We start from the raw sequence: 16255 nt of genomic DNA, 5'->3' as shown, positions 1-16255 counted from the left end.
TGTGATGTGAAATAATATAAGATCAGTGTTGGGAAAGTTCATTTTCTATGCGAACTAATTCAAGGTTCAATTCACCTTTCCAAAAATCAAAGTTTAAATTTTGAACTAAGTTCACCAGTCCAAAAGTCAACTACTTCATAGTTCTTTTTTTGTTTTTCTCAATACTGAATGTTGCTGACGGGCTACTAGCCTCAAAATTTCATTTCCCAATTGTTGCAACTCAATCAATCCACACCAGTAGCCAGCTGCAGCTTTCACCCTACAATCTCAAAAACAAGAAAAAAGTGTTGCTTGAATTGTTTTTGTTTTGTTTTTAATTAATTAAAACAAAAACAGGACTGTATGTTGCAAACAAAAACACTAGGCTTTACACGAATTGGCTTTTTGAGGCCAATCACCGTTCAGCGAGATTAAAAAAACGATAACCAATCACCGATCCAATCACAAGATGGAACAATATGTCTATTTAAATCACTTGTTAATTTACTGTATATACTTGTGTACTGTAAACTGAGTATCTTAAAGTATTCATTCTCTAGTGTAGTGATTCCCAACCAGTGTGCCGTGGCACATTAGTCTGCCATAAGCAATCATCAGGGGTGCCAGTGGAAATTACCAAATTTGACTTAACTGCTCAAACAATTATTAATTTGCAAGAAATAATGTATCTTTGGTCCTCTATTCATGCCAGTGAGGCATAGTGACAGACAGAACAAATAATTTTTCTTCTCTTAGATGGCAGGAAGTACATACAGTGATTACTGTGTATCTACTTTTTGTGACATTTTTGTCAAACCAACATTACAACATGACACAAATAATGGGAACTAACTTACTGTAGTTGAATTACTTTATCCATCGATCCATCCATTTTCAACACCGCTTATCCTGGTTAGGGTCGCGGAGCGCTGGAACCTATCCCAACTGACTTCGGGCAAAAGGCGGACTACACCCTGAACTGGTCGCCAGTCAGTCGCAGGGCATGAATTACTTTATTGTAATTAAATTACTTCACACACACCGAAACTTTAGAGCATGAACATCACCCCGGGACGTTTACGCAAAACTGTTTGTACTAGCTCTAGCTTGTTAGCCTACAAAACGTTTTGTTGCCTGCTTGCGAGCGGTATTATATTAAAAGTACGTGAACATACCTCAACCAAGCCTTAAATGAACGTAATCTCCCGAGCAACGGTGACCACCACCAAAGGTTTGTCCCCATTTTGTTCTTATCATACACGTGTCGCGATGTCGCCGCCATGGTAACAAGTGTATCTGGTCGCGTTTATGAGTTGACAAGATAAAGCCCAGTGATCATAAAAGACGGGATGTGGCGGTATCAGAATACAAGATTTTATTGCAGTAGTCTAACCAATCGTGAAAGACCAAATTTGTCTTGTAGTCTGATCCACGCATTACGTTGTCTGTCCCAGACGTGTTGTCTGTCCCACACCGTAGACATGTTTTTTAAAAATTAATATTTACAGTACTACGTCAAAAGACACGCGAAAAGGCTAAAAATAAACTAGCATTTGAATTCAAATATACTGTACACGATGGCAACGCGGAGTAAATGTCTTTTGCGGAGCCGATCAATGACGTCATTGACCGGATCGGCGAATTATGACATTAAAGCCGATGATCATAAAATTCTAATTATCGGCCGATACCGATTAAGCCGATCAGATCGGTGTAAAGTCTAGAAAACACACAACACAGTATGACAGGAACATTGTTGAAATGACATTAATAACTTTACATTCCCAGCAGCTTTTGCTGATAACAAAATATCTACTCTTATTTATTACAAAACAAATAATTCCATATTATCACAGTACAGTGTTTTAACTAAAGCATTATGATACATATAATAATTTTCATAATAATAATGAAATTTTTCAATTACCATAATTTCTCGTGTATAATGCGCACATATGTATAATACGCACCCCCAAAGTTGACCGCAAAATTCTGGAAAAACCTTCTACCGATGTATCATGCATTTTTACAATGCACGATTTTGCTTCTACCCATATGATCAAAACAAGTATTATCTGTATTTTGTTAGTTTTTTCAAATAATTATGATGAAGTTAAACACTTTATTTGAACATGTAATACTTTCTTTTTATTTACTTGCTCTTATGTTGACATTCACAGCCCTAGTTTTATTTACTAAATGAGAAAGCACACAGTTGTGCTAATATGTTTGATTACCCAGGCAGAATTTGTAAGATGGGTACAATTCAAGAAAACATGAAGGGCCATTTGAAACACATTTAATTTAGTTTTAATGGGATTCAAATTAAACTGTCAAGCATTTCACAAAAGTAGTATGATTCAACAAAACATAACCATAAAGAAATTAATGATGGGTGTTGTTCAGTCATCAGTCGTACTTAAAAAAAAACAAGATTTCACAAATTCTGGCAGGGTATGTAAACTTATGAGCACAACTGTATATATATATATGCAGTCATACGTACCCCTGTCATATTGGAATGAAAGTGTAGGCTACACCTTTTTAATAACCTCTCGGTGGCGGGGGCATATTTGAATTAAAGTGTACAGCTTTTTCATAACCTTTAGATGGCGGCATACATTTGCAAAATGTGGAAAGTTTTTTTTTTCATTTTACCTTATACCTTTGGATAATGTGCATTATTGACTGTTTACAATTTTTTGGGGAAAAAAATTTGCATTATACAAGAGAAATTACGGTATGTATTGTATTAGAGAAGAATCAAGGAACATATTCGCTCCCATTTCCGCAGTGTCCCTGAATGCACCTCACGAACTCACGCATCTTCGATGTGCCTGTCTACAGTAGTTTCGTTCTGAAGAAATGCAGCAGGTGTACATTGTTTCCTGCATCCTCTTTCATAGTTATCATACAAGAAGATGCACTAAGTATGCAACACTCTGGGGTGCTCCATGTCTTGTTTGAAGCGTTATAATTTACCGTAACATGGGTGCTATTCTTATTAGCATGTCCAAACTGGTCCCTTTGCTTATCACTTTTAATATTACAGCTTATTCACTCTATATTACAGTACACCAACATCGCAGCAGACCCTGCGATGTGACTATTGTACAAACGTACATTGCGATGACGATGTTCAAACAATATATCTTAGTTGACACTTTATAGAAGCTCCTAAATTGTGATATTTTGCTGGCATGGTGTAGTGCAGCAGTTAAGTGGATTGAAGAATAATTTATCTCCTCTCATCATTCTCATTTTCTTTGAGGAAAGTGACATTTTTCAGTTATTTACACAGAAATTAGAAGAACATTCTAGGCTACAAGGAAATTTTGCTAATTGCCCTACTCATCAGCTCTTTATGTTTCCATAAAAAGAGTAAAACTGCACTTAATACACCCTGGGAAGTTAACTTTGCTAGTAGATAGCAATGAGTCACAATCTTCCTTCAAAATGCAAGAAGAGAATACAGTAGTAGCTTTACCTTGAGTTTAATTCATTCCATGACCAAGCTCGTGTCTCAGTTTACTCAGATCAAACAAATTTCAGATTTATCCGTTCAAATTAATGCGGCGGCATGGTGAAAACTGGTTAGAGCGTCAGCCTCACAGTTCTGAGGACCGGGGTTCAATCCCCGGCCCCGCCTGTGTGGAGTTTGCATGTTCTCCACGTGCCTGCGTGGGTTTTCTCCGTGCACACCGATTTCCTCCCACATCCCAAAAACATGCATTAATTGGAGACTCTAAATTGCCCTTAGGTGTGAATGTGAGTGCGAATGGTTGTTTGTTTATCGACTATATGTGCCCTGCGATTGGCTGGCAACCAGTTCAGGGTGTACCCCGCCTCCTGTCCGCAGTTAGCTGGGATAGGCTCCAGCATACCCGTGACCCTAGTGAGGATAAGCAGCGTAGAAAATGGATGGATGGATCCAAGGACGGATGGATGGAAATTAATGCCATTAATCCATTCCAGCCTCCCAAAATCACAGTAAACATATTGAGCCTGGAGCCTCTCACCAAGCCGCTGCACCCCCACTGGATGACTTTCCCACACCACAGCTCTAGCGGTGAAGAGGGCGTCTTTTGTGGTGTGTTTGTTCCAAATATTTAGTTCTTTGTACTGCAACGCTCAGTTACATGCACCAGCAGAGACTGATCAGCACACTGCATTTTTGCAGTCAGACTGTAATGCAAAGCAGAGTGTTTAAAGCTCTTCAGAAGAAATAATTCAATAAAAACAATATGTGGCGGATCTCACATTGTCCGCGCAGCGAGTGCTGCCTGAACATCGACACTTTCCAGGGCTTCATAATAGCACAATCACTTGCGCTTTTCATTTTCTTGGGAGTGAGGTCTAATTTACACCGAAATAATAATAATAATACGTATGTTTATGTGAAATACATGACGTGAATTTACGCTGTGTGAGAGAGAGCAACTGAGCATAATTTGTAGAATTTTTAAACCCATCCAAAAAAACATTTTGGTTCAGAAACTGATTTACTGGTGAACAGAGGTTCCACAAAAAGGTTCCTTATTTGCTTTATTTTATTTTTTTATGTTTCCCTCAAGCAGCAGCATATCTAAAGCTGGCCCATACCTAAAAATTGTCTCACAACACAAAGCAAAGAATCAACCAAGTGATGGCCCGTAACTCAAAAACTCAAAAAGGTATCACTTCACTGCAGAGTAGGAAGATCTCTGTTTTATTGATTCATTTAGATGGACTTCAATAAATTCAATAATTCAACACTGCTCCTTTAAAATGTAGTTCAGTTAAACCTCTGTAGCTGTATCTTAAAAAAAAAAAATAAATCCCATTCATCACTTTTCTAGTATTCATCCTGTTCAGGATCACGGGTGAGCTGGCACCTGTTGCAGCTGAAACAGTTATCGTCATTCACATTCACAACTTTGGGCAATTGATGTTTCAAATAACCTAAAATGCTTTTTTATATATTTGAAAAGGAAATATGAGGACCCAGTGAAAACTCAGGCAAGCACAGGAAGAACATGCAAAAACGCTTGAAATGTCAAAAATGAAATTTGAAGCCAGAAACATTTGACTGTGAGGCAGGCACACTAACCTCATGCATCACTGTGCAACCCCTAGAAAACTTGTTTCATTACACAGCTGATCTGGGTATGCATCAAACAGGAAGCTAAACATGACATTTGAATCATTTTGTATAATGTGTGACTCATAACACGTGTTTATGTATGTGACAAAAAGCTGTTATGTCTCTGACAGTGGATGATGAATACATGAGAGACGAGAGGATTTTGCAGGGTGTTGAAACAGTTAAAAGTCAGGCACAAAATATGGGATGATGGAGGGAGAGAGAAAGGAGTCGAGCATGTTAGCTAACTGTGGGTCAAGGTTTGAGCTTGACAAGTGCTTATCAAAGGAGACAAAAGCTGACAGCATCCTGTTGGGGATAGGAGGAAGGCAATGTGGACAGGACTAGGTGGGAGCGTGCGTATGGGAGAGGAAGCGAAGGGGAAGCATCATGCATCACTTGTCAGACACCTTACCATTAAGGTCGAACCACGGGACCAGAGACATAGGCATAAATGATTACCCAAACCGCCGTGGCTAAGCTGGAGACATACATTTTTCATCCTCTGGGTCAGGGCTTTGAAAAATAAATGTCATACTTCTTCCTGCCGCTTGCTAAGATCATTCACTTGCCAGGGCTAATTATATCATAAGAACACCAGCCAAGTCACAAATGAGACACGGTTCCCCTAGAAAATTAATTAGTTGGGATTTTAAAAAAAGGTTTTGTTTTTTTGAGGGGGGGGTGGGGGGATCCCCCATCGATCCGACACTAGCCGTGTTTCCATGCAGACTTTTTTGTCATTCAGAATGAAATCATTCTGATGTGATCTCTTCCAATTTGGTGTATACATGTGCACTACATTTAATCGGAATAGCCGTTTTTTTCAACCTATATTCAATTGAATACACTACAAAGACAAATTATTTAATGTTCAAACTGATAAACTTGATTGTTTTTCTGCAAATATCCACTCATTTTGTATTTGATGCCTGCAACACGTTCCAAAAAGGTGGGGCAGGGCATGTTTACTGTGTTACATCACCTTTCCTTTTATACCACACTCAAGCATTTGGGAACTCAGGACACTAATTGTTGAAGCTTTGTAGAAATTCTTTCACATTCTTGCTTGATGTACAACTTTCTCAAAAGTCCTGGGTCTCCGTTGTGGTATTTTGCACTTTATAATGTGCCACCCATTTTCAATGGGAGACAGGTCTGGACTGCTGGGAGGTCAGTCTAGTTCTCGCACTCTTTTACTACAAAGCCAGGCTGTTATAACACATGCAGAATGTGGTTTGGCATTGTCTTGCTGAAATAAGCAGGGACGTCCCTGAAAAAGGCATTGCTTGGATGGCAGCATATGTTGCTCCAAAACCTGTATGTACCTTTCAGCATAAATAGTGCATTCACAGATGTGCAAGTTAACAATGCCATGGGCATTAACACACCCTCATACCATCACAGAAGCTGGCTTTTGAACTTTGCACTGATAATTCGGACGTTCCTTTTCCTTTTTGACCCAAAGGACATGACATCCATGATTTTCTATAACAATTGGAAATGTGGACTCGTCAGACCACAGTACACTTTTCAACTTGCGTCAGTCCATCTCAGATGAGCCTGGGCCCAGAGAAGCCGGCGACGTTTCTTGGTGTTGTTGATGCTGTACATGGCTTTGACTTTACATGGTTAGAGTCTGAACTTGCATTTATAGATGTAGCGACGAACTGTGTGACAATAGTTTTCTGAGTATGTTCCTGAGCCCACATGGCAATATCCTTTACACAATGATTGTTGAATTTTTAATACAGTGCCGCCTGAGGGTTTGAAGTTCATCGGCATTCAGTGTTGGGTTTCAGCCTTGCCGCTTATGTGCAGAGATTTCCCCAGATTCTCTGAATCTTTTCACAATATTATGGACTGTAGATGATGAAATCCCTAAATTCCATGCAATTGTACATTGAGAAAAGTTGTTTTCAAATTGTTGGACTATTTGCTCGCGCAGTTGTTCACAAAGTAGTGAACCTCGCCCCATCCTTGCTTATGAACGATTGAGCCTTTTGGAGATGCTCCTTTTATACCAAATCATGATACTCACCTGTCACCTGACCTCTGTTCACCTGTGGAATCTTCCAAACAGGTGTTTCTTGAGCAGTCTTTTGTTGCTCCTTTCCCAGCTTTTTTGGGACGTGTTGCAGGCATCGAATTCAAAGTAAGTGAATATTTGCAAAAAAACAATAACATTCATCAGTTTGAACATTAAATCTCGTCTTTGTAGTGTATTCAATTGAATATAGGTTCAAAAGGATTTACAAATTACTGTATTGTTTGTATTTACGTTTTACACAACGTCCCAACTTCATTGGAATGGGGGTTTGAATGTTTGACATGTTTAAAGGTCTTACCTGACTTTTTCAGTCAGGTTGGCGCTCCAAAAACCAGAGATGGGGGGACTCGAGTCAAATGACTTGACTTGAGTCGACCCGAGTTGCCAGTTTTGAATTGCGATTTCCGAATACTTCAGAAAGACTTGAACTACAAGTCCTTTAGAGTTGTAAATCTGCATATTAATTAAGACAGTTTGCTTTATTTATTTATTTTTTATTTATTTTATTTGTTTTAAGTAAGATACGTTTTGGGGTCATTCGCGCCAACCTGGCAACACAGTCTGTTGTGCATTTTCCAATGTGAAGTAGCCCCCGGGAGCCTTGATAGGTTTGTTCTTAATTAGGGTATAACATGCAGATCATGTAGTGATCATGTCAGTACTTCCAGGGCCATTTCTTTTCAGCCCCTTTTTCCCTATCCACAAAATAGCTCTTTCTCTTGTCTCACTGGTTTATCCCCCCAACCCTGTTGCGATGGATTCACGGTATTCCTGCTGACGATTTCACAATCCGCCAGGTAGTGTCCGCGGGCTTGTGAAAGCCTCCAGAGTATGGGAATGTCAATTCTGTGATCCTTTTTTGAAACATGCTGCTTCACTCAGAATCATGCCCACTGCCTGCTGGGATAATCCCACCTCCCTTGCTGCAGGATAAAGATTATGTTCTCCTGTCCACCCCATCTGCCAATTCCAAGCTGATTCACCTTGATGCGAGACAAAGCAAAAAAAATAAATAAATGATGTTTCATAAATAAAATCCAATTGGTGCAGAAAAAATGTTGTTTAAGGCCAAGCTGCACCAACATTCACAATGGCAAGCTATATAGTGAGATTTCAACCATAAAAGGTGGAAGTTGCCCAATGACAAATGAAATGTGATGTAGATGAAAAGATACTGGCAGGGATAAGAAAAAGTATGAATATGAAGTAGAGCAAGATGAGGTGAGGCGCTGCGGGTTGGGAGAGAGATTAGAGAGAAGTGGAATTGTGGAATGAGCCAAAAGCGACAAATGAGAAACAATAACAGTCAGATCAGCTTGAGATAGGGATGCAGTAGGGAAGAAGATCCTCTTGTCCTCGCTTTTCCTTTATCTCAGAGGTCACTACCTGAGCCCATTTTCATGTTTCGAGATCAGAACACATATCCGAACATGCTGTCTCCAGGAATTTGCAACCATTTTCGCATGGCCCCAGCACAGAGTTTAGCCTGCTTTACCCAAAGCAAACACTTCTGACGCCATATATTCATCACAAGCACACGCACAGCCAGTTGTAATAGTGCTAAACAGGGAAGGTAATTGATTACAAAGAGTAGTATAGAGAAGTAAAAAATCGGGTGAAATCGACTGGAGGCTGTAAGCTCTGCAAGAGAAGTCAATAAGGAATTAAATTCCATGATGGGTAGGGACTCATGACTTCATAGCAGTCTGTGAAACAAGACCTATATATGCACACACATGAGAAAATGTCTAATTGGTGGTAAAAACATGGAAACTGTGATGCCAACTTCTCCATTGACTTGTGCCCGTGTGCTTAGGTACTCCAAGCTGAATGACCCTGCAGACTGGTTGTCAATTAACAGAACCAATGGGCAGATAGTAACCACGGCAATCCTCGACAGGGAGTCTGTCTATGTGAAAAACAATATATATGAAGCTACGTTCCTGGCAACAGATAATGGTAAGAACCTCTTTTTATGCATGTGTTCCGAATAATTGTACTTGGCTTTAATATGTAGACCCTGTTGTTCCTCTGATATTTTACTTTAGAGAATTTCTTTCACTTCTAATATATTAATAACTAACACTGGAGTCATGAATAACCTCATATGAACACGATATAGAAAATATTCAGAACAAGACACTGCTATGTAAACAATGTTTTCTGATTACCTCAACAAGGTTGCATAAGAAAAAAAAACAAGCAGATTAAGGTAGTGGAGTAACATGGTAGTGGAATAACATAACATAACATAAATGAATACAGTGGACACCCGCAGAATCGCATTGCAACTATTTTCATATATATATATATATATATATATATATTTTTTTTTTTTTTTTTTACCTGTCCTGTTCACCTGCATGGCCTTGCAGAATGGTGGCTCTGTATACATTTTGTGCTGGAACAGCTTTGCTGTCCAACAGGGCAGTTGGAAATACTCAAGTCTGTTTATTTTTAGTTTTTTTTTTTTTATTATTATGTTGTTTTTTGAAAATGCAGCCGGCCAGAAAATGGTTTTAGAGGATAGACAGAGGGACTGAGTGGACAAGGGAATAGGGGTGTGAACCAAAGCAGAACAATAGTTAATCTAGATATTTGAGCACAAGTAACATTATGACAGTCAAATCGTGTTCTTATTTGTGGATGGGGGGGAGACCCGGTGAGGACATGCAATAACGAACCAAGAGATTAGGATGAGAGAGGACAAAAAGGGCAGGACAGGGCAGTATGTGGGAAATGAGCAAGGCAATGCTACTGACGAGTGCTGTGATGGGGTTCTTTTTTAGTGTCTAAACACCTGTAAGAACCTCTGAGCTGATATGTTAGTATAACCTGTGTTGTTATTAGGGGTCCCAGAACAAGCAATTAAAGCCTATAGCGTGTCAATCAATCTTAGTCAGTCCATGTTAGTCAACTGGTGTACGCAGTTGCTGAGCCTGGACACTGAGGAAGGGTGGGCCCGGCCCCCTCCACCCACAAGGGGGGCCAAGTAGGGGACCCAACCAGGGGGACGTCACCCACCCCATAGGAGAAGTCCCCAGGCCATCCGAAGCTCCCCGACCAGTCCTAAAGGGAAGGGCACGGGCACTGCACCACCACCCCCACCACCCCTGGAGAGCATGGGCGCCCCAGTCACCAATAGGGCTCAACACAGGAGCCAGCCGCCACCCAAAAAGGGTCATAGCCTGCCAAAAGCGAGCTCATGTTAAGCCCCCATCGTAAGTAAGGATGGGCGAGGGTGCCAAGAGAGGGGAGAGGAAGGTGGGGCCCTAAGAGTGGGGAGAGAGGCAGACCCCTATCTCTCCGCAGCCCAACAACCGAAGGCGCAGCCCTCAGGAGTCAAGCCAAGAGCAATGTGAATACCCACCACCCACCCTATTACTATGGTTACCAGGTCCCCGACTGGCAACCATTATCCCTGTGCCTTGATCGTGTGTGGGGAGACTGGTGGGGGTAAGGTGAGATGGTCACAAGGCAGTGATGACCCGTAACCGTCACCCCCACCCAGGCCAACCAGCTTCCCAAAGGATGTGCGAATGTATGTGGTGCATTAAAATTCCGCAGGGGAAAGGCATGGTGGGCCAGAGAGCATGCCAGAGTGCCCGCCACTGCCCCCAACCACAGATGGGTGTATGATGCATTAAAACTGGAAGACCAGAAGGGCAGAGAAGAGGGGTGACCAGACCGTCAACCAACACAGATGGGACAGCACCCGGCCCGGCGCCTGCCCCATCAAGCCTCATGCAGAGAGTATGAGGCTCGCAGTATCCACTCGGAGTATCTGCAACATTTGCACAACCAACATTGTCCCAGACTATCGCACCACTCGTCACTTTAAACCACATCCACTCCTTGAAGTCTCGGCACCCTTTGCACAATGGTCATTGCACCGGACTATTGCAATATTAGTCATTCAACTGCTCTAAGTGCTAGAGGACTCTGCATCTTTTTGCACAATTGTCAAAAAAAAAAAAAAAAATGTACCGGCATTACCAGATAACTAGCAACCCTTTACTGCTCAGTGACTGTTTTTTTGTTTTTTTTGTCAATGTCTTTCTGTCGCCAAAGTGTTCTGTAAATTGACTGTCTGTTCTCGTACTAGAGCGGCTCCAACTACCGGAGACAAATTCCTCGTGTGTTTTTTGGACATACTTGGCAAATAAAGATGATTCTGATTCTGATTCTGATGCCAGTCCCCCAGGGGGACCCTTAATGAGATGTGAATGTGCCTAATGTGCAAAGTATGTACAGTGTGAGTATTAAAAACATGCAGTGTGAATTAAGAGGCTAGACTCCTGCGGGTCTTCCCCCACCCTACAGCTAACCCCCACCCCCCAAACCGGCAATACGGACACAACCAGACCCAAGAGGAGGAGGTGGAAACAGGCCCAGCATCCCTAGAGGCTTTGTTGTTGTTTTGCTCCTCAACATGATTTATAGTTAAATCTATTGAACTAAGCAAGGTCTGTTTTAGCATTTGTGAACTTCTTCAGTGGCTGCACATTTGCTCAGGTAACTGAACTTTATCCCCAGCAACATCATCATCTCTCCTTGAATGGAGGCAACAACTTCATTTTTCCATCTGGTTATTGCAGACTTACTCTTTCTTATTCTCACCCACAAACTACATGTGAGAATACAATCATGACCCAAAGGAAGGAAGGAAATGATTTGTGTATTGTTAACTGTTTTTTTTATTTTAAAGGATTAAACAATGGATGCCTTTGAGTAGATTTTGAGGTGAATAAGGACATGAAGTCAAAGGATGTGCTGTGCAGAAAGGAAGGAGCGTAAATTTGGGCTTCATGCTGCTAGTTGATCCTCTCTTCTTCTCTCTTATCGGCCATACACGCCGTCCTTCTCTCCTTCCCTCTCAGGCAATCCATGTGGCATATATATCATTTGTTCTGCCTCAAAGTTGAAGCTCAAGCTTAAATGAGCACAAACTCAATCACAACAAACCAATATGTTTGCCCTTTTCTCAAATGGGAGTACAGACTAACTCCCAACTGCTTTTTCTTTTTTTCAAAATTGCCTTATCAGTGATGTGCAGCTGGCTGTTTACCTTAAGTTTAGTTTACTTAAAAACATTGGTTCATTTTAAAGTACATGCATGTCTGAATGTTCTCATTCAAAACATAAGAATATATCAATCCATGTATTTGCTATGATTGACAGCGGCGAATGCTATTAAGGGTAACTTGCTGTTTAACAGAAAATGCTAGGGTTCAGGTTGACACCCACCTATAGTTTGGACTTCACAGACTTCTAATTTGCTAACAATTTCATCCTTCCTTGTTATTTCCTGGTCTTTTCATTCAATATTAATGCCTTAGCTATTTCCTCGAGGCAACAATAGGTTCTTTAAAAATGTATGGTTGTATAAAGCCCTTCTTGCAGCAGTCAGTCAGGGGCCAAACTTGATTGATGTAAACTTTATTTTTTCCGAAAGTGACTATTCTATGACTCAAGGTGCTTAATAACAGAATGGGCCCATAGTCAAACATGAGCCGTAGGCCCGTCAGGGTTATGTGCATGTTGACTTTGTAGGTGGTGCTGACGCGCCAGCCGTCACAACATGAGCCGGATTATGTCAGAATTAAGAATTGCAGTGAGACAGTGAGTAGCAGCTACAGTGCAAGGGGACGTGGGGAGGTGGTGACAGCGGGATGCAAGGTGCGCTTGTATCTCCATGATTTAAAGTCTCGCCCTACCACAATTATATCACCTCACACCCTCTTACACACACAGTTCCTTGCTGATGCTTTTGTTTATGTGCAAATATGTGATTTGCAGAACACGTGCCAGTCTCTTTACCGTGCCTCAACATGCCTGAGCCGCTGTCACAGAAAGGACTGAATTCAAATCCTTTTGAGGAACTTACACAAACATAATTATTTATTTAGCTGGTTAAAACCCACATAATTCTCCTATCAACCATGGCAAGCTGCTTCGTCTTGTTCCCCGTACATGGCTGGGATTAGCAAAGCAGTGGAATGGGAAAATATGTTTGTGTGTATTTCCCTATGATTGTGTTTGTTTCTGTGTATGTGTAACAGTTATGAGTTTTTCTGCATTACGTACCGTGATATCATGTAGATAGTGTGCAATGAATTGACTGGTAGCCACTGGTTCGGCAGTCGGTATTGTGGAAGATGGTGGAACTTGTTGAATTAGGCTTCATAAAGTGTATGATTTTTATTATGTAACTAGTGTATTTGAAAGTAAAAGTTAGCTGAAACTCCCATTATGCATTACACGCTCTCTTCCCTGACTCCTATTAATCAAAGTGTTGTAATTTAATCATTCATCAAAAACATTACCACTTACCGGTACCTTGTTGACAAATTCACACATTTACAATAATTGCATTGTTTTAACCACAATAAAACAAGTAAAATTACACTTCACAAGTGAAGGGGGAAAAAACAAAAAGAGCTGTTTCCCGATTGCCGCATAAGATTACCATGAGCTTTCATTCATGTGAGTGTACGATAGTAATTGTAAACAGCTTTGATGCTTGATGTTGTTGTTCCAAAATGCATATCTTGCAGGTAATAACTATAACTATTTCTAGTGTCTTTCAGCTGAGGTTCAGTCTGGTTTCTGAGTGAAACTTGTCTCATGTCCTTTTTGAATCATAAATATAGTAGAACGTTGTTGTACTTCATTGTTGTCGTTGATGCATTCAATGTGGCATGTTGCATGCCGTGCTATTTTCAAATGGAAAATCACCCTATCACCCTAAACCGAGCTGACTGAACTGACACATTAGCAGTATGCAAAGATTTAGGACCAATACAAAGGACTAGAAAAGAACTCCAAAATATTATAGTATATTGGCAGACAGAGATGCCTTTATTGTAGGTATCTGTAGCGTATATTGGTTGAATAAATTTTTTTATTAATTTAGGAGAAAAGAATAAGCCGGAAGCGACACCTGCTTTACTTCCAGTTTAGTTTAATTTGAAGTTTAATCGTTAAAAATGAAACTATTTTATCCAGTAAAGGGGCACCACGTCACTTTTTATATTTATAAAATTTAGGGAGAGTGACGAGAAACCTTTTTATCAGTCTTGTAATCTGAAGGTTGCTACACTTTATGAAATTTTGAGTTCTAGATGACAGAGGCTTACTTAAACTCATACAAAAAATACAACCAAGAGTGGAATTTTATGGTATATTTAAAGGTCAGATGACAAAGATGTTATGGGGTCAGTTAAAATTCATATTTGCATTGTTTATTTGTTATGCACGTAACTTCCAGCACGTTTTCAACCATAGTTTAGCTGAAAATTAGGTTTTTATGACGCATATCGAGTCCTCCCCGAACATACCCGAAGCTCAAGACACCGGGGTGTGGTTACTCTATCCACCACAAGGGCTACCAGAAGTGACGTTGCAATTGACAAACACAGCGCGCTACACACAATACGCAATGACGTTGGAATATGTGGAGGAGGAGGATTTCGACGTGCAGGAGCACCCAACTGAACTTGGCATCGTCAAAGCGTTTGAGCCGATCAGACAGTGACGACGACAAGCAGCCAAGTAGCAGCTGTACAACAGAAAAAGAGAGTGGCCACTGGCTCCATGTGACGGTATGTCAAAAGCATGTATTTTTATACACTCCATGGCTTGAAATAATGCCACACCAGGGGTGCCAATATTTTTGAGCACGACTTTTCATATTATATATTCATATATGTTTCAGTGACACAGCACAAGGGTTTACATAGTATGCAGTATTCCTATATATTGTGTGCCCCTCGCTCGAGTAGCGTTGTAACACGCCGCACACAAAGTCTTTGCCGTGTGTCTGTTGGCTTGTCATATAGGCAAATGTACAGACAACAGTACTGAAAAGTACTGTGTGGGTAATTTTTTCCGACTCCCCTGTGCATAGTAACCATAATAGAGTCGTAGGTATATACAAGGAAATGCTCACCCCTTGTCTGCGCCGCTTCACTGCTGCATCTTGGCGGCTGCGAGCGGTGGAGATCCCGATGGACGTAGGAAAAATAGTTGGGACCACAGCTGGTTTCAGTCTCTGCCTAACTACACGTGTATCCAATGCTTTCTCAAAACACGTCGGTTCGAAGTGATCGGCACAGTGTTTGAAATGCTTGCTAGGCACCCATAGCTGAGCATGTTTCTTCCCCTGTCGAGTGACTTTGACTATCCACTGGTCACGTATTCCTTCTTCAATTGGAAAGCCAAAAAAAAAAAAAAACTTGCCGCTGCCTTGTGTGGCATTTGTACAACCAAATGGCACACAATAAACCATCGTGACATCGTTAAATCATACAACAAACATACAAGGACGGTAACAACAGCATGGACCAATAGGACACAATGCCGAATGAACAGGATGTTTGGCTTGTGTGACGTCACAGCGCCGGAAAGAGACGAAAACCGGAAGGTGCGCGATGCAAAAAGCAGAAGGGGCCTTCTGCATCATATTTCGCGATTTAACTTCTGTATATCTGCCATATAATCACTTCGAAATGGCAGATGTGCTTTGTAAAGGGGTTCTAGAGTTATCAAGAAAAATTTTAAATCTTTGTCCTCTGACCTTTAATGACAGTTACAAGGGATCTAGAGGGAAACACACAAAGGGGGTCTAACCAAAGGAAGAAAATAACACTAATAATGGTAAAAGAAGGAAAATAGGCGTACGAAAAGGGAACTTGAACATCGTGTGTTGGACTAAAGTCTGGCAAAAGTTTGCCATGTCTACTCACGAGCATAGGTTCAAGCTGGTGGGTGGTGGTCTCTCTCTGGGCGCATCTCAGGAAGCAAGGAGACAGATTTGGTTCAAGATGAAAAAAGATGTAGAAAAATCAAACAAGAAACAAAAGAGGCGGAAGAAGAAAAATTGTTGTTTGTCACACCTTGCTGGGAGAAAATTATCGTCTCTCTTCCTGCCTTTTTTTTGTGGCTCGATGGCAATTTCAGAGTGATCACGCTTGGCTGCAAGCGTACCTGGTACCTTAGTAGCAGCTGCTCTGATCGCCTGGTGGTGGCCCACAGATAGGCTGGGAAGCCGAGTCTGTTCTCATCCCGGCCTTCGCAGTTGCCGAGCCATGTGCCCGAACAAA

General features: G+C 41.1%; 1 protein-coding gene across 3 annotated transcripts in view; it reads left to right on the top strand.

Moving 5' to 3' along the window:
* LOC133487774 (cadherin-4-like) overlaps positions 1 to 16255 on the top strand; it is a 342915-nt gene that overhangs the window by 310789 nt on the left and 15871 nt on the right. For all 3 annotated transcript variants that reach the window (XM_061794893.1, XM_061794884.1, XM_061794902.1), the window contains one exon: positions 8968 to 9110. In XM_061794893.1, the coding sequence (XP_061650877.1) occupies positions 8968 to 9110 (143 nt within the window). The remainder of the gene's footprint in view (positions 1 to 8967; positions 9111 to 16255) is intronic.

This window comes from Phyllopteryx taeniolatus, chromosome 1 (assembly GCF_024500385.1).
Source record: "Phyllopteryx taeniolatus isolate TA_2022b chromosome 1, UOR_Ptae_1.2, whole genome shotgun sequence".
Classification (NCBI taxonomy): Eukaryota; Metazoa; Chordata; class Actinopteri; order Syngnathiformes; family Syngnathidae; genus Phyllopteryx; species Phyllopteryx taeniolatus.
This window is presented reverse-complemented; position numbering and strand designations above follow the sequence as displayed.